The sequence below is a fragment of the Somniosus microcephalus genome, chromosome 1 (genome assembly GCF_052327205.1).
Source record: "Somniosus microcephalus isolate GS21.2 chromosome 1, FLI_Smic_1.0, whole genome shotgun sequence".
NCBI lineage: Eukaryota > Metazoa > Chordata > Chondrichthyes > Squaliformes > Somniosidae > Somniosus > Somniosus microcephalus.
The window spans coordinates 100,034,935-100,062,829 of NC_140987.1; the positions used below are offsets into that span (position 1 = coordinate 100,034,935).

The window sequence follows — 27,895 nt, forward strand, 5'->3', positions numbered from 1 at the left end:
TAAATCTGTTTGCTCACAGGTGGTGGACTAGACACTAATTAAAAATGCTTATTTTTTGTGATAAACCCATTTTCAGCTGTAGTAATAAAGCCAGGTTATCACTCTTAAATATATCATGGAATATTTTTAATGTAAACTTTTTTTTAAATTATGTTCTAAAACACTGCCCGATGGCAGTTTCTGTGTTTGGTGATAGGCAAATGAGTTTGAGTAGAAACTTTAGCAAAGGAAAGCATTTCTGAAAACTAGCATAATTTGAGCCTGGGTCACCGATTGCCATTATCTATATTTATCTGTCATCATGTACATATATACACACACATACTGAACCATCTAGTAGAGTCGTAACGGCACAGGAGGCCATTCAGCCCATTAAGTCCGTGCCGGGTCTCTAGAGCAATCCAGTCAGTCCCATTCCCCTGCTCTATCCCCATAGCCCTGCAAGTTTATTTCCCTCAAGTGCCTATCCAGTCTCCCTTTGAAAACATCGAGTGTCTCCGCTTCCACCACTTCCGTCGGCAGCAAATTGGACCAGAACTGGACGCAATACTCCAGTTGTGGCCTAACCAGCGCTTTATAAAGGTTCAGCATAACTTCTCTACTTTTGTACTCATTACCTATATTTATGAATCCCAAGATCCCATATGCTTTGCTAACCACTCTCTCAATATGTCCTGCCACTCCCAGGTCCCTCTGTCCCTGCACACCCTTTAAAACTGTGCCATTAAGTGTATATTGCCTCTCCCTGTTCCTTCTGCCAAAATGCATTACCTCACACTTCTCTGTATTAAATTCCATCTGCCACTTGCCTGCCCATTCTACTAGCCTTTCTATGTCCTGTTGCAGTCGATTGGTATCATCCTCACTGTTTGCCACACCCCCAAGTTTGGTGTCATCGGCAAATTTAGAAATTGTACTCTGTATTCCAATATCCAGGTCATTTATATATATCAAAAAAAGCAGTGGCTCCAGCACTGACCCTTGGGGAACATCACTGTCTACCATCCTCCAGTCTGAAAAACAGCCATTTACCACAATTCGCTGTTTTCTGTCCTTAAGCCAATTCCTTATCCAAGCTGCCACTGACCCACCTATTCCATGAGCCTCAATTTTGTTAAGCAGCCTTCTATGTGGTACTTTGTCAAACGCCTTCTGAAAATCCATGTAGACAACATCCATTGCATTCCCTTCATCAATTTACTTCATCAAAAAATTAAATTAGTCAAACACGATCTGCCTTTTACAAATCTGTGTTGGTTCTCCTTAATTAGCTTAAACCTCTCCAAGTGCCTGTTAATTTTTTCCTTGATTATTGTTTCTAAAACTTTACCCACCACCGATGATAAACTGACCAGCCTGTAGTTACTAGGATTGTTCTTACACCCTTTCTTGGACAATGGTGTCACATTTGCCACTTTCTAATCCTCAGGCACCTCCCCCGCATCTAGGGAAGATTGGAAAATTATGGCAAGCCCTTCCGCTATCTCCTCCCCCAATTCCCTTAGCAACCTGGGATGCAAGCCATCTGGACCAGGCGACTTGCCCACTCTAAGCATACTCAGCCTTTTTAGTACATCCTGTCTAATTTTCACCCCTTCCATTGCTTCTACCTTTTCCACTTCTACCGATATTTTGTCAGCATCCACCTCCTTAGTCAACACCAATACAAAGTACTCATTGAGTATTCTAGCCTTGCCCTGCGCCTCTAAGCATATATCACATTCTTTGTCTCTAATAGGCCCCACCCTGCCTCTTACTACCCACTTACTGTTTACATGCCGGTAGAAGATTTTTGGGTTCCTTTTCATGTTTACCGCCATTCTACTCTCATAATCTCTCTTTGCCAATCTTATTTTCATCTTCACTTCCCCTCTCAACTTATTGTATTTGGTTTGGTTCTCCCTTGAAGAATTCACCTGACATGCATCATACACCCTCTTTTTTTGTTTCATCATCTTCTCTATCTCCCTCATCATCCAAGGAGCCCTTGCTTTGGTTCTCTTACCCTTCCCTCTTGTTGGAATGTACCTAGCCTGTACTTGGAACATCTCCTCCTTAAAGATCACCCATTGTTCCGTTACAGTCTAAACCAGAATCAAATCTTCCCCCTAAAACAGATGTTAACAATCCACTTTGTAACTGACTATTACACCAATATCATTAAGATTGCAAACACTGAAACTCATAATGAAAGCCTGCTGAAGTACTCATACAGGCAGTCCATCATTGCTGAATTAGGGTTTCTGTGTATAGAAGGTTGCTATTCCTCAGTATGTCTAGTCTATTTAGGAAATGTAAAAGCGAACCTCTAAGAAATAAGGGCAGTTTGTCATATTTGCCTGTATACTTATCATCAATGGCAATGGCTTTGTTGGTTCACAAAGCTCATCTTAAGTTATGCCACTTATACCTCCTGCTATTTTTGTCTTTCAAATGTGATGGTGTATACACAGGCAAAATTAGAGTGCGAACTGATGCTGTCTGCAATGCTTTTTGGTTAAAAAAAATACAATTGACTGGTTGTATCTCAGGCCCATTGGGGCAAATCTTGACTTTATGTTGCCACCTAATTGCCCGTGGTAGCTGTTTGTGGCTAGAACACTGTCATGTAGTCCCAGAGTCCTCTGTATCTGGCGGTTACCTCTTGCAGCACCAGATAGGTGGGTGTATGTCTGTTGCTTTTGTCCATTACAGAATCCAGCCCACAGTATCTGTCATACAAGATCCTTTTGCTTATTCCTGAGAGTTTCATTTCTGCTACTTTCTTTTCAAATTGTTTTTACCTTCCTATCTTCTCGGTTCCCTTCTACATACTACATGCCCACTTCTCATTCGAGAGAGTGGGTCGGGCTGGTGAATCACACTGGGCATCTTTTGTGCACGTCCTCGCAGGGCTAAATTGAGCGCTGAGTTAGGAATAGAGCACATTACCGCTACATGACCAGAGGTTAGGAAATTGCACAGGGAGGCATTAAGAAGAGGACAAAAAAATAAATTTCAAAAATTTATGCACACATATATTATGTGTTTGTTATTTGCGGAATACATTATGCACAATTTGTTGTTTCATGTCCCCAGTTATGTAATGCTTACTTGTTATGGTAAGTAACTGCAGTGTACGTTTCTGAAACAAACTCTGCACTGCTTGATTTTCCAAAGAGAACCTGAAATATAAATAAATATTTAAAGTTAATTGACATGCTGATAAAAATACTTGAAAGCTTTTAATTGTTTCTTTTCTCAAAAATAGTGGAAATAGAAACTAAATTGTTTAAACTTATTTCATAATTTTTTTTGCGGTTAAAAGTTACTTCCTCATTCGGATGTAGAGAGTTCTTAAAATTCTTTCTTTATGCCCTTTTCTTCTCATAAACTATCCCCTACTTTTCCATCTCTGAGTCAGGAGGTTCCACAGCCTTTGTTCATTCCTGTTAAAATCAGCACGGCTTAGGCTGGGAAATTAGTAAAAACATAAAGCTGGCCTTGGTGTCTCACTCTGTGGCTCTCCATTTCAGTGCTGAAACCCTCTGAACCACCAAGGGATCCCGAATGCAAGAAATTATTGCTCTCTTTGTTTCACATGTTAGGCAAAGCATTTTGAGACTTACGTTACATGAGAGTCAAAAAGATACAGGAGGAGCCCATTTTCCTAGTTCTTTCTGCCCAGATGCCAGACAAGCATCTGTGCCTGTCCAGTAGTGGGCTGGGTCATTTGAATGGGCTGGTCACATCCCCAGTGCATACCAGCTCCCTAGAAATGGGGCAGGAAAGAGGGCTGGACATCCCCAAAAAGAAGAAAGGGCACTTGTCTGCAGGGCCACTTCTTGCCCCTTTCTAATCATCCCATTGGAGGGAGGCTGGATACACGGCCTTTTTAAAATAGTACAAAATCACTGTACAAGCTTGCTCTGCTGTGGATATAAGAGCCAATTTTCTGATGCGCGCTCCCAGCAAGAGAGATCCGTGCCAGGAGCACACATTTGGAAGTGTAAAGTAACCACAAAAGTGGTGCTGCTGTTCCAGATACTGATTCTGCTTGAAAGCTCCATGGTAATGTGAGAATATCCCTTTGACATGCTCACTTTAATCTGAGTTGCACTAACTTGTACTTTTTACCCCATTGGAAGATGGGGAGAATTCTCTCTCTTTGCTACTTGCAGCAAAATCATTAGGTGATCAGAAAAAAAAAACATGTTTTTGATTTTTCAACAAATAGTCACCAGAGAAAGAAATCATCGCCCTGAGATTTTATCTCGTTGAACTTAAAATTTCCATTTTGTTCAGTGGAAAATGGATTTCAATTGGATTTATCAATAATAAATGATGGTAAACATGCAAAGTTAAACCATCTGAATAATCAGTTGCCATAAGTCCCCTGGAATAAAATTCACAGCCATGCACAAGGATGTCTTTATACGTACTACAAATGCTGGATTTAAGAGCACTATATACGGTCAGCAGATTCGAACTACACTGCTGGGTGCATCTTAATGAAACGCACACTGTGCTAGAATTCCAAAGAATTACACAGAATGTACAGGACAGAAACAGGCCATTTAGCCCAATGGGCATTTACACTCCACATGAGCCTCCTCCCACACTTCCCACCCTGTCCCTGTATCCCTCTATTCTCTTCTCTCTCGTGTACACATCAAGTCTCCCCTTAAATGCACCAATGCTCTCTGCTTCAACCACTCCCATGTGGCAGCGAGTTCCACATTCTCTGTGTAAAGAAATTGCTCCTAAAATCATTATTTCATCTGTTAGTGGCTACCTTACATTCATGCCCCCTTGTTCTGGACTCACCCACAAGTGGATACATTTTCTCCACATCCACCATGTCGAACCCCTTCATAACTTTAAAGACTCCCCACAGTCTTCTCTTTTCCACATAAAAGAGCCCCAGCCTGCTCAATCTTTCCAGATAGTTGCGACATCTTAATTCGGGTAACATACTTGCAAATCTTTTCTGCACTTTCTTCAGTGCTTCAATGTCCTGTGCATGCACACTAGCTGGTCAATGTTACTGCTAAATGAGAGCCAGTGGCAGTGTCCACTCTCTCCTAATGCTAAAATGATTCAAAAATAAGTTTAAATAGTGCCAACCTGGTCCAGTGGACTGCCTGGGATCTTTTTAAATGTGGCGTCACACTGAGATGAAGCTATGTAATACTTGATACAAAGCCCCAGAGGCTTTGAGAGTACCAAATAGAGGAGATCATATACTTCTTAGCTTTGGCGCACTTGGGAGCCAGACCTCCAATTCTTCAGTTATAATATCACTTTTGCATTAATGTGCATCCAAAATCACTTGGCAGCAATGTGCAAGCTGCACTATAAGGGAACTGTAGGTTCCCAGGTTTGCAGGACATTAAAGACCTTACAAAGGCACAACCTTTTAAGACTGGATCTTGCTTTACGTCGGTGGTCACAGGTCCAAGGTTGCAACAGGCAGTACGTTTCTACAATACTAACAAATGAGAAGTGATTATCTTCACCATATTACCTGCATGGCATTGCTCAGATCCTCGCCTGACATGAACTGGATTTTGATTGTGATGTTTCTAGCAGAAGCCAACCGGTTGGCAAAATTAAGTCTTTGTGGGTAGACATAGAGTAGATTCCTGCAAATAAATGTGAAACAAATAAGCAAATAGTTACCAGCAAAGCAAGATCAACCAAAATGAAAAAAAAATCTATTAACATTTACATCAAAATTTAGGACCATTTAGGGTTGGCATCTTTTACCAAAAACAAAACTGGACAGAGGGCAGGGATGGGTGAAGAGCCAGAAGTGTAGCTTAGGAAAGAATCTTTGTAAAAAATTGTATTAAGGCAAATTATTTCAACCACTGTTGAATATTATTGCTGAACTTCATTTTAAGGACCTGGTGATTTTGTCACTGCTGGAATAGTTTGAATTTGTTTGGTTTTGATATTTTGCTGTAAACAGTGCAAATACAACAACGACGTGTATTTAAATAGCACCTTTAATGCGCTAACACATCCCAAGGCGCTTCACAGGAACGTTATCAAACAAAATTTGACACCGAGCCACATAAGGAGATATTAGGGCAGGTAACCAAAACCTTAGTCAAAGAGGGAGGCTTTAAGCAGCGTCTTAAAGGAGGAAAGAGAGGTAGAGAGGCGGAGAGGTTTAGGGAGGGAATTCCAGAGCTCAGGGCCTGGCAGCTGACGGCACGGCCGCCAATGGTAGAGCGATTAAAATCGGGGATGATCAAGAGGGGCCAGAATTGGAGGAGTGCAGATTTCTCGGAGGGTTTTAGGGGGTGGAGGAAATTTCAGAGAAAGGGAAGGGCGAGGCCATGGGGGGATTTGAAAACAAGGATGAAAATTTTAAAATACTGGATAAAAATAGGGAGAAAAGCCTGAAAACTGGATGACTGTTGGCTGTTGGTGTTACTTGGGAAAAAATGAACAGTCTACTCAAAACATGAATTGTCCTGTCGAAAAAAACAAACGTGTGGCAATCCATAAATATTTTGACTTATTCTCTCATTGAATCCTTATTTCCAGCCATTGCCTTAATTTACCACATTAACAGCACTCTTGGACTGTTTTGGAATGGTGCGTATCATTGGAGTCTATAGATGTTTCTGTCTGACCACAAATTTCACAATGTTTAGATGCTTTCAGGAGATTATTCTGCCCTCTTCGGTAACTGATAAGGCTGGAAGTTTCCTTCTTGCCAAGGAGGTGAAAGCTCAAGGCTGGCCAGAGCTGGAATTGGTTCAATGATTCTCAAGGCCCTGGCAGCACTGTGCTCCCATGGTTATTGTTTTTAATTGAAGATGCTTGCTTTCAATAGAACAGCCAGTAGCGTGTTAGCTCATCAAAATGTGCTAATAAGTTGTTTTAGAGGAAACACACGCATTGTTATCTTTCCCAAGTTTATATTTCACACTAGACATCCATCTTTACTGTGCTGACAATCTAAGAAAAAGTTCCAGTGTCATCAAGAGGCATGGATGCACAATACAAATTACATTTATCAACACTGGGGTAAATATTCATCTTTCGTTCACACGCCTCAGAGCTTTCACATCAGGGATGGATATCAGAAAGCCTGGCATATGCTTCCCATTTCCCATCCATTCATTATAATTGGCAGAAAATTGTGGGCAGCATGCACCCAATTTTCTGACACGCCCTCATGAAAATCTACCACATTATAAACTGACCTAACACAGTTAAAAGTTTGCAAGTAGCTCCCCTGATGACTGAGTGGGTAAGGGCACTGCCAGGTGTGATGATGACTTATACGGAGTAGGAAGATTGGAGAATCAATCACTGGTCTGTGCTGAGTTAGCTGATAGCTGCAGGGGTGATAGTTGAAGAGCTACAATTGAGCTCAGTGCTTCTGCACTGGGGGAAAAAATCAGTGGACGCCTGCTGGAAATTGCACATGCGTGGCTGTTGAGTAAGACAACAAGCAGCAGCTATGTTGCCCCCCCTCCCCGCCCCGTTCAAATAGATTTCTCGCACTCACTATCTAAACCAGCGTGTCAAACATGCTGCCTGTGGAACATTTTTATCCGGCCCACGGACTTCCAAACTAACTGGCTGTCCTTGCTTGCTGGAAAAATTTGACTTCGGGTGAGAAGCGGTGATTGGCTGCCCTTCCCGCTCAGAGTTGAAAGCCTGGTCATTTTAAATTGTGCGCGATTTCTCCATCACCTGATGCTGAAATTCATTGGGAAGTGCTGATTGGCTGAAGCTCAGTCCTTCTAAAATTGGGTGCGCGGTTTTGCATTTCCCTTTTAGCTTTAGCATAAAAAAAATGGTGGTCGGGCTTCTCCCCACTGTTGCTGCATAGGTTGATTGTGTTTCAGAGGTCTTCACTGACTGGGAACTGACTTACGAGTGCAAAAGAAAGTAACAGTATATCGATGCATACATTTGTATTGTTAATGCTTAATTAAGAAAACGTACTAGTGTAATTGCTTAATGTGATAGAATTAATGCCCCATGAATCTTGATTTCTTTATTCACTCAACATCTGGTAACATTGATCCCTGGTTTTTAAGTTCTGTAGTCACAAGTGGCCGTCGTGACTTCATCCAAGAGACAAAGGTAAATCAAGAGTGGTGTGCGTTTGAAGGAAAATTGAGAATTCCGTATTTCTTTGCGGACATGAATGGAAAGCCCACGTGTTTGATGGTGCTGTAGAATGATACTGAGAAAGGAATTTCAAAATTCCTGCCCTGCATTCGATCTACTTTTCTTTCCAGTTTTGAAGAAGGGTTCGACCCGAAACGTCAACTCAGATTTCTCTCCACGGATGTTGCCGGACCTGCTGAGTTTTTCCAGCATTTTCTGTTATTTCAAAATTATTCTCTAACTTCAGGAACCATGATGGAAAGCTCAGCACACCATTTTTTGTCAATGTGCATGATGTCCAGAGGAGCTCCAAATGGAAGTCTGTGAACAGCAGTGTGACAGTCTGTTGTAGGTCAGGTTTTCTGATATTGTTGTTACCAAGTTTTATCAATACCTGAAACCTAATTATCCCAACCTGAATAAAGAATTATTTCCTTGTACTCAAGATAAGCACAGCCCAGTCATTTGCTCCAAATGTTTATGTAATGGTTCAAGCCAAGAGGTGCCAGGTATCAGTAGCAGTAAATGGATTTTGCATTTTATATATAGTGCCTTTCATGACCTCAGGACTTCCCAAAGCACTTTACAGGCAATTAAATACTTTTGAGGTGTAATCACTGTTGCAATATAGGAAATAAAATCTAAATGTAAGTATCAAGATGTTTTATCTTTATTTCTATTTTAGTAACATTGCTGAATGTGGCCTGCGCCAAGTGTCAGGATATCGGATCAGGCCCACCATATAAAATGAGTGACACCGCTGATCTCGACTCGAGCATGAAAAATGGTCACTTGGCAAAGAAACCAGATACAGAGGCTTTGTCTAAAGTTAGTAACTGAAAATCCATTGAATGATGTCAGCTAAAATTTAACCTTAAAAACATAAGCATAAACAAGGAAAGACCGATAAGCTCTTATAACATGATCATTAAACAAACTATGTATAACCTACCCTAACATTAACTCCATCTTTTATAATTGTTAAGGGAGTGTTATGCAAAATTGTCTCCTGACCTCCAAAGATAGCTGAATTGTATGAAATGAGAAATTTAACCTTACCTAAAGATGAAGCTAAATCTCTGGAGAAGTTCACTTTACGAGACAAAAGTGTTCAGGGACAAATAACTACAAATGTCATTGACCCATATGCTGACAGAATAATATAATCTGATCTCATTCTGAACTAGTGTTTTATATAGGTTTAGGAAGTTATGCTAAATCTATATAAAGCACTAGTTCGGCCCCAGCTGGAGTATTGTGTCCAATCATGGGCACTGCACTTTAGGAAGAGCATGAAGGCTTTGGAGAGAGTACAGAGAGATTTACTAGAATGGTTCAAGGGATGAGGGAGTACAGTTACGTGGCTAGACTGGAGAAGCTGGAGCAGAGAAGGCTAAGAGGAAATTTGATTGAAGTGTTGAAAATCATGGAGGATTTCGATAGAGTAAATAAAGAGAAACTGTTTCCAATGGCTGAAGGGTCGATAACGAGAGGGCAGATTTAAGATGATTGGCAAAAGAACCAGAGACGACATGAGGAAAACTTTTGTATACAATGGGTGGTTAGGATTTGGAATGTACTGTCTGATAGGGTGGTGGATACAGATTCAATAGTGGCCTTCAAAAGGGAATTGGATAAATACTTGAAGGAGAAAGAATTGCAGGGATATGGAGAAAGAGCGGGACTAACTGGATTGCTCTTCGAAAGAGCCGGCACAGACTCGATAGGCTAAATGGCCTCCTTCTGCGTTGTATTATTCTATGATTCATTCCAAAAGACCTGTAAAGTCTTTGAGCAAAGAGTATCCTTGGTTCAGCTAATACATTATTGAAACAGGTACATTTTAGAAATGTGAAGATTTTTTTTTGTAATTGTGAATTTGGTCCATAGGCTCTTAGCATTTTACTCATGTTGCCATTTTTCATGTGTTGAACCAAGGCAATGCGTGTCTGCATGCTGTTTAAGAGTCAGAGCCATCACCCACAAACCTCAGCCTGTGCTCCCCTGGTGTACACACATATGCACTTCTCAGCAAGGGAAGCATGGTGATATACAGCATGAGGCCTGGATCATTTTTCTCCTACTTCACCCAGGGTCACTGAAACCAATTGTAATGCAGTGCTCATGCTCTCGTTAGACCCAAGAGTGTTTCCTGCTTTGAAATGTTACATCTTGGGTTTTGGCATTTCAATTGTCTCATGAAATTAAAATGAAATCATGATTCTAAAATTTCAGGGCAATAAAGATTTGATGATATTGATCTTAAATATTAAATACAAAATGGATTCTAATCTCAACTGGATCACAGATACCAGCTACTTTGATGCAGAATAATGCTCATGAAAACCAGGACTATTTCTAAAGCAGAGATTGTAGTGTATTAATGAAAAGGAACTGATACATGAGAGTGATTAAACTTCTCACTAAATATTTCCTTCCGTAGCTTGTGTAAATGCGCTTTAGCACTGCTCGGTATATGCAATGACTCCCAAGTATCCGCTTACCGAGTGTAGGGAGACTTAACAGTTGTAAATCAATATTCCAACCCTATTTCTTCCAGAAAATAAAGATTGGAGCTTTATTGAAGAGTTGAAATGTTTCTTGATATTTGTAGAAACAGAAGCCATCTTTATGGGTAGATACTTCAGATTTTGTTTGCTACTTTCCCTAAAACACAGTCCAGTGGGAGTTTACTTTACAAAAACATTAAACAATTTGCAGCAACTATTTTGAGACCAAAAATTTTGATCGTGTACACGTTGCTGTCTGGAACTCATGCACCCACAGATTTCAAGGCTAAAATGCACAAAGTATGTTATTAAAAGCACAATAATCATTTTCTATGCAAGGTTGCTTCATGAAGCCAGCATTCAACAAAAATAAACAATCAGCCACCTGGTATCAAGGTCTGAAAGCTGGCCCTGTAACCTTTACACTGTAGAAATTAGCAAATAGATCTGAAACTCATTGGCTACATTTGACTGGAAGTTAAATATCTTTAGCATTTAAATCAACTAGGGCATCAGTGCTGGTGTGTTCACTGCCACCACTTAGTTGTATTGTTTTAAAGGGAACACTGGTGTCGGATAAGTACACGCAATGCAGTGTACTCACCCTGGTACTAGTCCTGCAGTGTAGGGCTAAGTACAGTGGATGATGTGTACTCACCTTGATGTCAGTCACTCAGTACACGAGTAATTGCAGGGTGTACTCACCCCAAATGTTGGTCCTTGACTTCAGGGTGAGGACAGGGAATGACTTGCACCTTATCCTAAAGTCAGTGCCCTGCTATTTTAGTTCAAAAGGAGGAAAAAACAGTCAGAATAATTGGATCTTATTCCATAGAGTGAATTGCTGAGATGCCGTAGGGAAATCTTCTGCAACATATTAATGCCTACATCCCTAAAATATATTTACAGGCAGTGGTTGTTTCTCCCCGCTTGAGCAGCAGTTGCTGTTTTTGCAGACTGTAAAGATGAACAATTTATTCAGTAACTTTATGACATGGGCACTGGGTACTGCAGCGAGTCAACTGAACCCAATGGGAGGAAAGAATCCTCCTACTACTGGCTGCAAGGATCCTACATGAGATTATTTATTTCTCTCCTCCACTCCTCTTGAAGGATTTCATTTCATGCTACAAGTGACTGTTGGCCCAGCTGATCATTATTCACATATGATTCTTGATAGTGAGTATCTGCATGCTACTCAACTGCATGGGACCTCACCATCAAATCTGATTCTGTCCTCATCCCACATCCATCCATACTGGATGCCCAGACTGGACAGCAGTCGAGAGTGGGCACCATAGCAGATTTTCCTCTCGCCAACCCAGGGACACTAAAACCAATCATAAGACCCTAACTACTGCCCTCATTAAAATCAGTTAACTCAAAACAAACCAGTGTTTGAAACTAGAATTGACAGCACAGGAACAGACCATTTGGCCCAACTGGTCTATGCTGGTGTTTATGCTCCACATGAGCCAATCACTTCTTCCATCAGTTTACTGATGATTGGGAGGTGGCTGATAATAATAACAACAACTTGCATTTATATAGCACCTTTTAATGCAGAGCAAATACCTCACGGCAGGATAGTAATTGGCCCAGATAGATTTTTGTGAATAGGATATACTTGGGCAATATTCCACGTGGCCAGGTAGATGCCAGTGTCATAACTGCACATGGAATAGCTTGGCTCAGGGGTCAGCTAGTTCTAGTGCACAAGTCTACAGCACTGTAGTAGTTAGGATGTTATTTGGACCCATAACCTTCCTGTATTTAGTTAACTCAGCCACTTCTTAATGTCATTTGGAATGAAGGTTCTCAACATCATTAACTTGAATATTGGTTGAGTTCTATATGACACAGAATGTGCTACATTTTCTTATTCATGTTCGTTGGGAAAGAATATAGAACTTAACCAATTTTAAGTTAATGGGAAAGACGAGTGTTGGCATTGAACCTCCAAACTGCATCACTGAATTTTGCTTCAATGTGCAGATTCAAGCACTGCCCCTTTGTGTTAGACCAGTTGTATGGAATATTGAAATTGGGCACTTTCTTTTCAGTATGGCTCAGGTGCTCATTGGATGAACTCAGTGAGCTACCTGGGTGCCATTTCAACCCATCTCCTAGCTGGTATAAGTCTGTAGCACAAGATTGGAACTATAATGATAACCTTCATTTAGTTGGGCTGCAATGATGGATGGTTTAGGATATGAGATCGTCTAGGATATGGAATCGTCAAACTGGTGCAATGGCAAGGGTTAAAGTTAATGAGCAGTCTATCACCAGAATTACCACTTCTCAGAGCTTCTTCCATAATTTTACTTACAATGTTTTTTCCAAAATGAAAAATGAAGTTGGAGAAAATACAGGTTACAGTATCAGGTGCATGTTTAAAACTGGCAATCTGGATTCTTGCCTCCCAGGAAATAGAGTCACTGAGAGAGCCGTGTTTCTTTGTTATATAACATCACTCACTTGCCATTGTATTTAATGCCTGCAGTAGTGGCGGTGATGCCGTCGTGCCATGAAAAGACAGAAGCAGACACAATATGGAAATCAATGGCAGCACAAAAATACAACCTAATAGAAGAAAATCCACAAACATTACCTAGGAGAGACACATTATAAACAATAAGGGTTCTTCCCGATGTTTCAGCTGATTGAGACAGTGAATAGCTGAGCCACACAGACCAGGAAGGTTTCAGATTCGATTCCCAGTCCATGCTGAATTAGCTGATCAGGTTCCTGCAATTGGCTGCGTCGTCCCCGAGTTAGGGAGAAGAAAATCCCCCAGGGTTCCCACTCCTGCTCATTATCCAGCGATTTCTGCTGGAAGTACGTGTGCGCGCACATCAGGAAAGGACAGGATTGAACTGACCCCCAGGGTCAAATAGTCTGCTGACGGTCACTATCTGAGCTTACAAATGAACAATAGTCATTTGGATAAAGTACCCGATGACATCTGGCATCTGTGTAATTGTACCCCAACAAGCAGTCAATGCTTTTAGACGAGGAAGATAGTGGAAGAGAAAAAAAACTAGTAGAAAAAAAATGAAACATGAAATATCATGGAAGGGGCATTTTTTCCAGATAATGAAGTGTTTTGAGTTTGACTTCTATGGATTTGTATGTCACTCCCGAGTATCAACTACTCTGTAATGTAATGTAGCTGAAGGGCAACGAGCAAGAAGGGTTACAACCTCCTCTTAGCTTTGGTTAATGTTTGAACTACTGCATTTAAATATTGTGACTAAAGAGATTTCTCTTGGTGATTGATGTCACATACAATTGGCGCAGTGATGTTATAAGAACATGAACGCTTTTGCCTAATTTGGGATTTTTTTCCAATTGGTTACTGTAGCCTGAACCCTTAAGAGATAAGTTGGCTGTCCTGGTGTGATTTTGTTATCAGCATATGCCAACCCAATCAGCATCACAGCCAAATCTCATGTTAGTGTTGAATTACTGTTAACAAGCTGAGACACAGCCGTCCAGATCCTTAAGGGAGCGTGGTGAAATTCTACAGATAATGTAAAACAGCACTATTATTCACATACATGAATTAAAAAAATCAGTACCTAAAAACTTTATTGGCCAATTAAACAGAAGATTTTGCATCGATACAACACAGATTTGACGGTATAACTGCAGTGAACTTAGTCGAATTCACACAAGCCGAAGTATAACTGCAATCACTGCAAAGCAAACTTTAAAAATGTTTTAAACTTAAATTTTTTTAACAAAGAGCTTCTAATATTCTTCCAAGAATTCTATGCCGAGTAGATTATATCAAAAGAGGCTGTTCCATCTATGATTGACTGAGGGGAAACTTGTTAGACTCAGATTCCATGTAAGTGGGATCCCTTAAAGCAAGTTAGTAGAAATAAAAGTCCCAGAAAGTGATTATGCAGAATCCTGAGGTAGTGATAGGTAGCCTGAGGATGCCGATAGGATAAGCTGTAAAGTGCCTTGGTCACACCATACTTTAGTATTGTGCACAGTTCTAGTTAGCAAAACATGAATGGGCCAACAGGCCCAGAAGGTGATACAGAGGAGAATAACATGGCTGTTCCTTGGCATTAGATGAATATGCTATGAGGAACAACTTGATAATCCAGGCTTTCAGCCTAGAAAAAAGAGAGGACATGCCATCTACATTAAAATCATATAAAGTGGGCCAACATTCTGCATGTGACTGTAATAAAGCACAGCATTAGCAACATAAGGAACAGGAGTAGGCCATTCAGCCCCTCAGGCCTGCTCCGGCATTTAATTAGATCAGGGCTGATCTGCACCTCAACTCCATTTTTCCATCTTTGCTCCATATCCCTTGATACCCTTACCAAACAAAAATCTATCTGTCTCAGTCTTGAAAGTGCCAATTGTTTCAGCATCCACAGCCTTTTGGGAGACAAAGTTTCAACTTTCTACTACCTTTTCTGTGGAAAAAGTAGTTACCCTGTGAATGATTACTCTTTAGATAGTTATAATATAAAATTATTTCAAATATATCTTCAGTGGGGAGACTGCATGGCGCAGCGTTTAAATCACCAATGGTTTAAATCTAGTGCAGATCAACACAATGAAATTCCTCTTTCTATGTTGCCAGTAAAAATCCTAGCTAAAACAAGTTAGGTAATCTCAATTCAGTTGCCAGTTAGCTTGTGTCAATAGCACAAACTTGTCCCTAATTTTGCTCTACTTCGCATGAAATTCAGAGAAGCCATAGGGTGGGGTGGGGTGAGGTGAGGACATTGGAATCGTAAGTATCACGATGCATTAAGAGTCCTCTTCTGAGGCTGGGAATGAAGCACATTGTTGAGGCAGAGTTGAGGGATTTTTTTCTCTGCACCTATCTGTGTTATACAGGAAACTTTCGTTTAACTGGAAAGCTCTAGCTACCGGCAAAATTCAGAAGCCGTTTCCTACAAGTTTTTTTACTTCTCGTTGCTTTTTTTTCCCCAGTCAGGCTCTGCAAGGTCTAGCTGAAGCTGTTGCTTAGCTACAGAGATGCTTTTAAGCTGCGGCTGACTGTTTTGAAGCTGTTGCTAAGCAACAGGGTTTGTTGATTCACACGGAGCTCAAAAGCTCCGTATGTTTTAACATTAGCGCTGGTTTCTACGGCAGTTTTGATGGTATGGCACCAGCTCGGTCCCGTCAGTGCCGGATACCAGAAAGTTTCCTGTACCTGGTCTGGGAGTGCTTAATGCTGACACTAGTTACCTGCGATTATGTGCACCAGTTCTCAGCATTAATGTTCCTCACCTTTATTAAACCAAAATGCACTGGGTAAAAAGAAAAGTGAGAAAAATCCTCAGCTTGTATTGTTAATAAGCTAAACACAGGCATATTTTGGAGATAATCCCTTAAGTGCAGCCACTGCATAGCTGCGGTTTTTGCTATGCCTCTCTGGTTCCCAGAGTTTAATTAGTTATTATTTAAATAAGTGCAACTGGGAGGGCTCTGTAGCAGTATATAAGGGAGTGCAGTGTCTGTGTTCTGGCACATCAGGAGTGACACAGTTTCTGCACCAACAGTGGGGAAAAGAATTAATAAAATTGAACTGCCTGCCTGTAAATAATGAAGACATTTCATTTCATTGTGCTAATTTGTCTTATTTTCTCCATGTCAAGTCTTCCAGGGAATGCTCGCAGAGGACAGAAAACTCAATTTGCCTCATCAGATGACATTAGAATACTTGCACACGGTCTTCTCCAGCTCGGACAAGGGCTGAAGCAGCACATGGACAAAATGAGGGAAGAGATGGATGCTGTATTAGTACAGCTGAACGTTTATAATAGCTCCATCAACAGCCTGGGCAGCCAGGCGAAGCTTATAGAAAGTGATGGAAAGGCTCTGAAAGAAACGGTTCTGAAGCTAGAAATTCAGGATGAGGAGCTTCGTATCAGATCCATGGAGCTCAGAAATGAGCTAATGAAAGCTCTGCAGAACCGACAGTCAGTTGTCAGCAAGGTAGATTCCCTGGAAGGAAAGCTGGAGAGGATTCTAGGGAACTACACAGGGAAGAACAAGTCGGTCGATATCCCCTTTGACAGGGTAAGCCAGCACAGATGAATCTTGAAGTACCATGAAATGTAAAAAGACATGGCTGTACTTATTAAATAGTTTGATGATTTTATAGATTTATGGTGACAATATGCAACAATATTTAGCATAAGCATTTCAAACCACCTCTTAGATTTTACATTAAAATGCTGGAGAATTGCATAACTTTCCCATAGGAATTATTCCCCTAAACTATCTCAATCTACAAAATATCACTGCAGGCTTGTCTAGGCATAAACACCTGGAATAAATAAGAAAATAGAATCTTAGTGTTTTTCAAATATCCCTAGTCAAAGGGTTTTAAAATGATTTCTAAACGCCTGCAGCACATTTGATACCACATGGGGAGATTATCCTGGGTCTGCATCCAGGCGTGCTAGATTGCTTGTGCACAGCAAATAGCAGAAAATTGGGTGGGTTGGAGCACATGTCTGTAAAGGAACCTAGCTAAATCTTCCTTCCATTTAAATTTAAATAATGGAAGGAAATTCAGACATGTTCTTTTCCAGGCACAGGCTCCAACCCTCCCAGCTTTCCGGCATTCACTGTGCCCAGGAGACCCAGGAAAATCCCATCTTTCTAACACAGTCCATCTATAGTATTTATAATACAGTCTGCCTATGTTATTTATAATACAAACTGACCATATTAATGATCTATATATAAGCCTAGAAGTTTATTGTTGATGTTAGTGAGAAAATGCTGTACATTGACACAAATGTTAATCTGCTTTTAAAAAAACTGATTAAAGATTCTGCTAAAATAACAGAAAAAGAAATGCCATGTGAACCTGTTATGTGCTTGTTCAGTAATTGAAGCAACAGCAATTTCCACACTATTCACTGATGTTCTCTAATATCATAAATAATATGATCAGTATCTATTCCAAACATTTTAGACATCTATGAACAGTGTGGATACATATATAGCAATGCCAGAGGAAATCAACCTCACACACACACACTAGCCATTTTATAATGTATGGTACCTATATAGACACCCACATCAGTTAGTTAGCCATTGCTGCCCTTTTGCTAAATATGCACAAATTGCAGTACAATTCACTGGCTGATTTTCTCTGTCCTTGCACATGGAGAATCAAAACTGAGTGCAGTATTAAGATCAAGCAGGATAAGAGGCTGTGAGAATAACTGGATCCAGGCTGGGCAGGGAGAGAGGAGGAGAAGGAAATGGGAAAGGAAGGGAGGGAGTGGAGGCTTGTCCGACATCTAGTACTGGAAGCAGAAATTTCATCAAATTCAATATTGGGAAGACCGAAGCTATTGTCTTCTGTCCCCGCCAGAAACTCCGTTCCCCAGCCATCAACTCCATCGCTCTCCCAAACATCTGTCTGAAGCTGGACCAGACTGTTCGCAACCTTCGTGTCATATTTGACCCCGAAATGAGCTTCCGACCACATATCAGCGCTATCACTAAGACTGTCTATTTCCATCTCTGGAACATCGCCCGACTCTGCCGCTGCCTCAGCTCATCTGCGGCTGAAACCCTCATCCATGCCTTTGTTAACTCTAGACTTGACGAGTCCAATGCACTCCTGGCTGACCTCCCACGTTCTAACCTCCTTTGAAGTTATCCAAAACTCGGTTGCCCGAGTCCTAACTTGCATCAAGTCCCATTCACCCATCATCCCTGTGCTCGCTGACCTACATTGGCTCCCGGTTAAGCAACGCCTCAATTAAAAAATTTTCATCCTTGTTTTCAAATCCCTCCATGGCCTCGCCCTTCCCTATCTCTGTAATCCTCTCAAGCCCCACAACCTTCAGAGATATCTGCGCTCCTCTAATTCTGGCCCCTTGAACATCCCCAATTTTAATTGCTCAATCATTGGTGGCCGTGCCTTCAGCTATCAAGACCCTAAGCTCTGGAATCCCCTCCCCAAACCTCTCTACCTCTTCTTCCTCCTTTATGACGCCCCCTAAAATCTACCACTTTGACCAAGCTTTTGGTCAAATTTTGGTCTGCTCTAATATCATCTTCTGTGGCTCAGTGTCAAATTTTGTTTCATAACGCTCCTGTGATGCGCATTGGGACGGTTTGCTACGTTAAAGGCACTGTATAAATACAAGTTGTTGGTGTTGTTGATGAGAGATGGCAATGTGAGTGGATGGAGGGCAGATGTAGAGGAAAGGGGAGAGGAGAAGGGGCAATGGAGAGATGAGGAGGATGGAGATGGGAGAATTGTCAGTTGGGAGGCATGGCCCAGCTTTTTATCTGACTCAGGAGGGGAGGATAAACTTCCTATCCATGGTGGTGGGTCGGTGAACACCAGCTCCCTTCGCTAACAGGCCCCCAAAATGCTCTTTGTGAACATGGCGGTGGTGGGGGTTGGAGGGGGGTGGCGGAGGAAGAGATTGAGGTGGGTTACACTTGCCCCCGCTCACGACATAGAAATTCCTCTTTGCTTGCTTTCCTTCTCACCAGGACACAACTATTGGTCACTGGTGGTGCCAGGGTTCTTTCCCATCTGGACATGAAATGCCATCCGGTGATTGGAGAGGGGAGTGAAGGAAAGGGGATATCGTTGCAAGATTGTTTTCAGTGGAGTTGTATGGAAAGAAAGAAGGTTTCTGGTGAGCGTCTTGGGACATTTTATTATGTTAAAGGCGCTATATAAATACAAGTTGTTGTGGTTGTAATTCAACATATATTTGATTGGTTTTGACTTAAGTTTTGAATTGTGGAAAGACAATTTCTGGGGCAAAGTGATTATTTTGGCTTGTGGAATGGGTGAGGCAGTAATGTTGCATCAGGTGCTGAGAGACGACAGACTTCAAGGAATTACAGGATGGAGGTTGTTTTAATTTATTAAACTTTTTTCACTACTTTGTTTTAGTTTTTCATTGTGGGGGAAGAAATACTATTTAAAACCCTCCAGGTCCCAATTCCAGTTATGTGGGATGTCAGGCTAGATAATTGTGCGACAGCCAAGATATGACACCCTTGACATGAAAACTCGTATAAATAACAGTGCCACTTACTAGCTTAACTGGTACTACAGGCAATACAATGGGATTGCCCATATGGGCAAGATTGGCATGAAATATGGGCCCTACGACCGTATTTAATATATAATAATTGATTATGGATGGCCTCACACTTCAGTGTCATAAGCACATTGGCTTTTAGCATCTGTACTTAGGGCTGCGGTTGGCTAAAAAGAGCAGATTCAAACAGCCACTCTGTGAAGTGCTAAACAATAGCAGCCTGGTGTAATTTGAGTGCAATAATGACCTTGAAGTTCAGATGATGATTGTAAAATTACTCATAATTTGACTTCTTGGTTTCTGAGGTTGCCAAAATCTTTGATAAGAGCAATCTCTTGTAGTTAATACCAGAGATCCATTATTCTATCAGCTCATGCTCAATTTGTAATACAAGTACTTGCAACAGAATGTTCCACGGATTAGTTCCAATGGGAATTATTTTATTTATCTACAGTGTAGCGGTTTTCAAAAACAGCATCATCAGCACCAATAAACATTGAAAGAAACTGTACACGTTTTTGGTGGATTAAACAATCCTTAGTACTTAAGCAAAATACAGTGGATGTTGGCAATCTGAAAGAAAAACAGAAAATGCTGGAAATACTCAGCAGGTCAGGCAGCATCTGTGGAGCGAGAAACAGAGTTAACATTTCAGTTCGATGACCTTTCATCAGAACTGTGATGAGAGGTGGTGAGAGAATCAAGATGAGGGGAAAAACCTACTTCACCTCGTCCTCACCAATCTACCTGTTGCAGATGCATCTGTCCATGATAGTATTGGTAGGAGTGATGACTGCACAGTCATTGTGGAGACGAAGTCTAGTCTTCACACTGAGGACACCCTCTATCGTGCTGTGTGGCACTACCACCATGCTAAATGGGATAGATTCAGAACAGATCCAGCAACTCAAAACTGGGCATCCATGAGGTGCTGTGGGCCATCAGCAGCAGCACAATTGTATTCCACCACAATCTGTAACCTCATGGCCCGGCATATTCCTCACTCTACCATTACCATCAAGCCAGGGGACCAACCCTGGTTCAATGAGGAGTGTAGAAGATCATGCCAGGAGCAGCACCAGGTGTACCTAAAAATGAGGTGCCATCCTGGTGAAGCTACAACACAGGACTACATGCATGCTAAACAGTGGAAGCAGCATGCTATAGGCAGAGCTAAGCGATCACACAACCAACGGATCAGATCAAAATAGAAAATGCTGGAAATACTCAGCAGGTAAGGCAGCATCTGTGGAGTGAGAAACAGAGTTAACGTTTCAGGTTGACGACCTTTCGTTAACTCTGTTTCTCCCTCCACAGATGCTGCCTGACCTGTTGAGTATTTCTAGCATTTTCTGTTTTTAGTTCAGATTTCCAGTATCCACAGTATTTTGCTTTTGGATCAGATCAAAGCTCTGTAGTCTTGCCACACCCAATTGTGAATGGGGGTGGACAATTAAACAACTAACGGGAGGAGGAAGCTCCATGAATATCCCTGTCCTAAATAATCCGGAGCCGAACACGTGAGTGCAAAAGACAAGGCTGGACCATTTGCAACCATCTTCAGCCAGAAGTGCCAAGATGATGATCCATCTCGGGCCTCCTCCTGAGATCCCCACTATCACAGAAGTCAGTCTTCAGCCAATTCGGTTCACTTCACATGATATCAAGAAATGGCTGAGTACATTGGATATAGCAAAGGCTATAGGCCCCGACAACATCCCGGCTGTAGTGCTGAAGATTTGTGCTCCAGAACTAACCGCCCCTCTAGCCAAGCTGTTCCAGTACAGCTACAACACTGGCATCTACCTCGCAAAGTTGAAAATTGCCCAGCTATGTTGTATCCACAAAAAGCAGAACAAAGTGGCCCTGTGATCTCGCGATCTCTGTGGTGAAAAGTTTGCCTTTTTCAACGCATAAGTGATTTCAATGCAGTATGGCGGGGAATCTCTAATGTGTTCTGCTGTGACGTTAAAAAGCGGTCTAAGCAGCCAATCACGTCGCAGAATTCTCACAGACAGGGAAGCAGGAAAGGAGAACCTGCTTTCATCCCAACTTTTAAAAAATGTTACAGGGAGCAAAACAAAGATTGGCGCTCTCACATGGAGATAAGGTAGAACCTGAAATATCATGATCAAACTTTGGAAACTTTTTTTTTAACATATCTTAAAAATTGTGATTTTTATCATAAAGAAGAAATTTGACACGCTACAAAATTAAAATTTGTTTTTTAGGGTCATAATGTTTGTTTAGCAGTCAATATGCTATTAAAATCCCAGTTACACCTAATCCAACAAGGCCTAACATTTAATGGGGTATTTAACAACGATATTACCGCAAAAAAGCCCACGTTTTCGTCAGTTTCATTGAGTTCATTGATTGCCAGCTATTGGGGGTCGGGTGGGGGGGTGGGTGCGGCACAGCGCAGTCAGTGTCGGAGCAGTGAATGACTGACCGCAACTTCAGGATTTCCATGTTAGGATGCACATGCGCTACATCCTGAAGTTTTGGTCAGTTTCAAAGGGGGGATAACGGCAAACGCTATTATTTCGCTGTTATTACCCACTGCAAATTCCGGCCCATTCAATCAGGCCGATTACCGCCCCATCCGTCTACTCTCAATCATCAACAAAGTGATGGAAGGTGTCGTTGACTGTGCTATCAAGCGGCACTTACCAATATCCTGCTCACTGATGCTCAAACTGGGTTTTGCCAGGACCACTCAGCTCCAGACCTCATTACAGCCTTGGTCCAAATATGGACAGAAAAGCTGAATTCCAGAGGTGAGGTGAGAGTGACTGCCCTTGACATCAAGGCAGCATTTGACCGAGAATGGCATCAAGGAGCCCTAGTAAAATTGAAGTCAATGGGAATCAGGGGGAAAACTCTCCACTGGCTGGAGTCATACCTAGAACAAAGGAAGATGGTTGTGGCTGTTGGAGGCCAATCATCTCAGCTCTGCAGGAGTTCCTCAGGGCAGTGTTCTAGGCCCAACCGTCTTCAGCTACTTCATCAATGACCTTCCCTCCATCATAAGGTCAGAAATGGGGATATTTGCTGATGATTGCACAGTGTTCAGTTCCATTCAGAACTCCTCAGATAATAAAGCAGTCAGTGCCGCATGCAGCAAGACCTGGACTTTAAAGATCAAAGCACTGATACACAATGGTTGCCTGTTGGTACCCAAGATGGCCTTCAGTTTTGGCACATGCAGTTATCAGTGGCCCCTATGCTTTGGGAAATGCACTAGTGTGATGACATTGGGCAGCTGTGTCCTGTAGTTCAGTGGGAATGGAGATGAAAGTGCTGGCCATGTTCAGTGATGGATCAGTCAGCTATGTGAACAATGTGTGGGTAGCACAGCTACTGATATTGATGTGCTAGCCAGAAATGAGACACAGACTAAACAACACAGTACTTACAAAAGTACCATAACTATTCCCAAAAACCCATATAAAGTCTGTGGCAATTTACTGTTACTACTAAATTCCCATCCGTCAGTTCAGTATCAACAATGAGGAAGAATTTATTTACTCCATTGTTGTCGGTTCTAAACTAACCTGGCCATTTTCATCATCTGTATCCCTTTCTGTGACAAGTCACTCTTGATGCTGTCTATCCAGCGTCTCCTTGGTCTTCCTTGGCCATGGACCGCTGCGTGCAGGGCCATGAAAGTTATTCTAGCTGTTTGCATTCTTTAAATGTGCCCAAACCATCACAGTCGTCTTTCTTGGATCTTTTGCATAACCGGTGTTTCTTGTCCAAGCCCTGTTCTTATCATATCATTCTTTGAGTTCTGAATACTCCCAGTATTCCTCTCAACCAACTCATCTCTCCTGTTAGTATCTTTTGCTTGTCAACTTTTCTTGTGTTCCAACCTGCAGATCTGTATATTTAACCTATCCTATCCTGTTTAATCTTTCAAAATCAGCAGAAGTAACTCCAATTCTTGATGGCAATTTAAGAGCTCCTTTATCCATGGAGCTCCCCTTACTCCTTTCCGAAAAAGATCCAACCTAGCGCAAATACCATAAGATCGTGCTAGGTAGGTTCATTTAAATATTTTTGTATCAAATTTAGGGCCTTAATGAGACTAAGGGGGAGAAATTTGGTTGCTTTGCGCCTCCCGTTAGCGCCCTAAGAGGGTTAGCGATGGCAGTAACTGTTAGCGCCCCGTGGCGCTGCGCCGCCGGCGATGATGTCATTGCCGTGCGCAGCGCCCCGGCCGCGATCTTCGGTAATGCCCCCTGACTTACCGCCGGACGCTATGTCCGACGGGGTCAGGGGGGCCTACATGCGGCCGGGGCAGCGCTAATTAAAGGCAATGTGCCGAGCAGCCATTTTTGTTGCTGGCCACTTGCCAGCACCTGCCTCCGTTGCTGTCCCTGGCCTCCTTAGCACCGCCACCCCCCACCCCCCCCGCAGAGTGCCGGCTGTGCTCCATGAGCCCGGCACCTCACTTGAGTGCCAGGCTCTTTTGTTGGCACTCCGATCCCAGTGGCCCAGCTGGGCCCCGGGTCACGCTGCACAAGGCCCCTCCCCTTTCAGAAGGGGTGGAAGGCCTGCAATACTGCAATTCCCTTGCAGCGCCCCAAGAGGGAGGCGGGGCACTTCCAGTAGTGCCCCGCTTCCCTCTTGGGGCGCTACCGATGAATTTTGGACGCGGGGGCGCTAATTTTTTCGGGGTGCTGAAAGTAGCGCCCAGGCGAAGTTACACCCCAAAGGGGGCGCGACTCAATTTTTCCCCCTAAGGCTTTAAAATGAATGCAAGCACTTCAGCTCACTAAATTGGTGCAGGGCACAGGAGCGGACTGATCCCCTGAAAGAGCGTGGAATTCTCTTGGAAAAAGGGAGGGCGTTGATAATACAGCGCTATGGATCCATTCACAGGGGTACTCGGGATATCTTCTGATTTCCCCAGGGCATCCTTTCCCCATTCAGTGCACCTTCTGCGTTGATTGTGCTCCTGCTTTCCCAGCACACCGGGCCGCCAAACCTGCCTGGAGAGGTTTTATTTATTACGTGTTTATGGCAAAGAGTCAAAACAACAAAAGTGTTTTTATTTGAATTCAGGAATAAAAATGTACCTCAACACAATTTTTGATTGGTTAATTTGAAAAAGCCTTGATGTGGGGTCTCAAAGGTATTGTAAGATGTAGATATATCAAAACTGTGCACAATCCCTTACGACAGGTTCAATCATAGAACGGTTACAGCACGGAAGGAGGCCATTCGGCCCGTCGAGACCGTGCCAGTTCTCTGTAGGAGCACTTCAGCTAGTCCCAATTCCCTGCCCTTTCCCCATAGCCCTGCAAATTTCTTTCCTTCAGATACTTATCCAACTCCTTTTTGAAAGCTGTGATTGAATCTGCCTCCACCACCCTCTCAGGCAGTGCATTCCAGATCCTAACCACTTGCTGCGTAAAAAAGTTTTTTCTTATTGCCTTTGGTTCTTTTGCCAATCACTTTAAATCTGTGTCCTCTGGTTCTCGACCCTTCTGCCAATGGGAACAGTTTCTCTCTATCTACTCTGTCTAGACCCCTCATGATTTTGAACACCTCTATCAAATCTCCTCTCAATCTTCTCTGCTCCAAGGAGAACAAGCCCAGCTTCTCCAGTCTATCAACGTAACCGAAGTCCCTCATTCCTGGAATCATTCTCGTAAATCTTTTCTGCACCCTCTTTAAGTTCTTCACATCCTTCCTAAAGTGTGGTGCCCAGAATTGGATACAGTACTCCAGTTGGGGCCGAACCAGTGTTTTATACAAGTTCATCATAATTTCCACACTTTTGTACTCTATACCTCTATTTATGAAGACCAAGATCCCATATGCTTTTTTAACTGCTTTCTCAACCTGCCCTGCCACCTTCAACGATTTGTGCACACATACCCCCAGGGGTCTCTGTTCGTGCACCCCCTTCAGGATTGTACCATTTAGTTTATTTGTCCTCCCCTCATTCTTTCTATCAAAATGTATCACTTCACATTAAATTTCATCTGCCATGTGTCTGCCCACTTCACCAGCCTGTCTATGTCTTCCTGAGCTCTATCACTTTCCTCCTCATTGTTCACTATACTTCCAAGTTTTGTGTCATCTACAAATTTTGAAATTGTGCCCAGTACACCCATGGCCCTGTTGAGGTGCAACCCATCCGGCCTGTACAGGTCCCCCAGAAATGGTCCCAATGCCCCAGGAATCTAAGGCCCTCCCTCCTGCACCATCTCTCCAGCCACGCATTCATCTGCGCTATCCTCCTATTTCTATACTCACTAGCGCGTGGCACCGGGCGTAATACGGAGATTACTACCTTTGAGGTCTTGATTTTTAATCTCTTTCCTAGCTCCCTGAAATCTGCCTGCAGGACCTCATCCCTCTTTCTACCTATGTCGTTGGTACCGATATGGACCACGACCTCTGGCTGTTCACCCTCCCGCCTCAGAATGTTCTGCAGCCGCTCGATGACATCCTTGACCCGGGCACCAGGGAGGCAACATACCATCCTGGAGTCACGTTTGCGGCCGCAGAAACACCTGTTTGTCATAGAGTCATAGAGTCATAGAGTAATACAGCACGGATAGAGGCCCTTCGGCCCATCGTGTCCGCGCCGGCCATCAAGCCCTGTCTAATCTAATCCCATATTCCAGCATTTGGCCCGTAGCCTTGTATGCTATGGCATTTCAAGTGCACATCCAAATGCTTCTTAAATGTTGTGAGGGTTTCTGCCTCCACAACCCTTTCAGGCAGTGAGTTCCAGACTCCAACCACCCTCTGGGTGAAAAAGTTCTTTCTCAAATCCCCTCTAAACCTCCCGCCCTTTACCTTGAATCTATGCCCCCTAGTTATTGACCCCTCTACTAAGGGAAAAAGCTCCTCAGCATCCATCCTATCTATGCCCCTCATAATTTTGTACACCTCAATCATGTCCCCCCTCAGCCTCCTCAGCTCCAAGGAAAACAAACCCAACCTGCCCAGTCTCTCTTCATAGCTGAAGCGCTCCAGCCCTGGTAACATCCTGGTGAACCTCCTCTGCACCCTCTCTAACGCGATCACATCCTTCCTGTAGTGTGGCGACCAGAACTGCACACAGTATTCCAGCTGTGGCCTAACCAGTGTTTTATACAGCTCCATCATAACCTCCTTGCTCTTATATTCAATGCCTCGGCTAATGAAGGCAAGTATCCCATATGCCTTTTTTACCACCTTATCCACCTGTTCCGCCGCCTTCAGGGATCTGTGTACTTGCACACCCAGATCCCTCTGACCCTCCGTCTTGCCTAGGGTCTTACCATTCATTGTGTATTCCTTTGCCTTGTTAGTCCCCCCAAAGTGCATCACCTCGCACTTTTCCGGGTTAAATTCCATTTGCCACTGTTCCGCCCATCTGACCAACCCATCTATATCGTCCTGCAGACTGAGGCTACCCTCCTCGCTATTTACCACCCTACCAATTTTTGTATCATCCGCGAACTTACTGATCATACCCTTTACATTCATATCCAAGTCATTAATGTAGACCACAAACAGCAAGGGACCCAGCACCGATCCCTGTGGTACCCCACTGGCCACAGGCTTCCAGTCACAAAAACAACCTTCGACCATCACCCTCTGCCTTCTGCCACTAAGCCAGTTTTGTATCCAATGTGCCAAGGCACCCTGGATTCCATGGGCTCTTACCTTCTTGACCAGTCTCCTGTGCGGGACTTTATCGAAGGCCTTACTGAAATCCATGTATACCACATCCACTGCGTTACCCTCATCCACACACCTAGTCACCCCCTCAAAAAATTCAATCAAATTAGTCAGACATGATCTTCCCTTGACAAAGCCATGTTGACTATCCCTGATTAATCCTTGCCTCTCCAAGTGGAGACAAATTTTGTCCCTCAGGATTTTTTCCAATAATTTTCCTACCACTGATGTTAGGCTCACTGGCCTGTAGTTCCCCGGTTTTTCCCTACTACCCTTCTTGAATAATGGTACTACATTAGCGGTTCTCCAGTCCTCTGGCACATCCCCTGTGGCCAGAGAGGTCCTGAATATATGTGTTAGAGCCCCCGCAATCTCCTCCTTTGCCTCACACAGCAGCCTGGGATACATTTCATCTGGGCCTGGGGATTTATCCATTTTTAGGCCAGCTAAAACCGCCAATACCTCCTCCCGCTCGATGTTAATATGTTCGAGCATATCACA

At 42.8% G+C, this 27,895-nt stretch overlaps 2 protein-coding genes across 4 annotated transcripts in view; one reads left to right on the forward strand and one right to left on the reverse strand.

Moving 5' to 3' along the window:
- The window catches only part of dock8 (dedicator of cytokinesis 8), a 430,422-nt gene that overhangs the window by 120,050 nt on the left and 282,477 nt on the right, over window positions 1-27,895 (reverse strand). For all 3 annotated transcript variants that reach the window (XM_085984337.1, XM_085984330.1, XM_085984345.1), the window contains exons 15-16: window positions 5,507-5,624; window positions 3,094-3,164 (exon numbers count right to left, since the gene is read on the reverse strand). In XM_085984337.1, coding sequence (XP_085840463.1) covers window positions 3,094-3,164; window positions 5,507-5,624 — 189 coding nt within the window. The remainder of the gene's footprint in view (window positions 1-3,093; window positions 3,165-5,506; window positions 5,625-27,895) is intronic.
- LOC147124256 (angiopoietin-related protein 3-like) overlaps window positions 16,157-27,895 on the forward strand; it is a 45,597-nt gene continuing 33,858 nt past the window's right edge. The window contains exon 1 of the mRNA XM_085984356.1: window positions 16,157-16,691. Within this exon, the coding sequence (XP_085840482.1) occupies window positions 16,215-16,691 (477 nt within the window). The 5' untranslated portion in view covers window positions 16,157-16,214. The remainder of the gene's footprint in view (window positions 16,692-27,895) is intronic.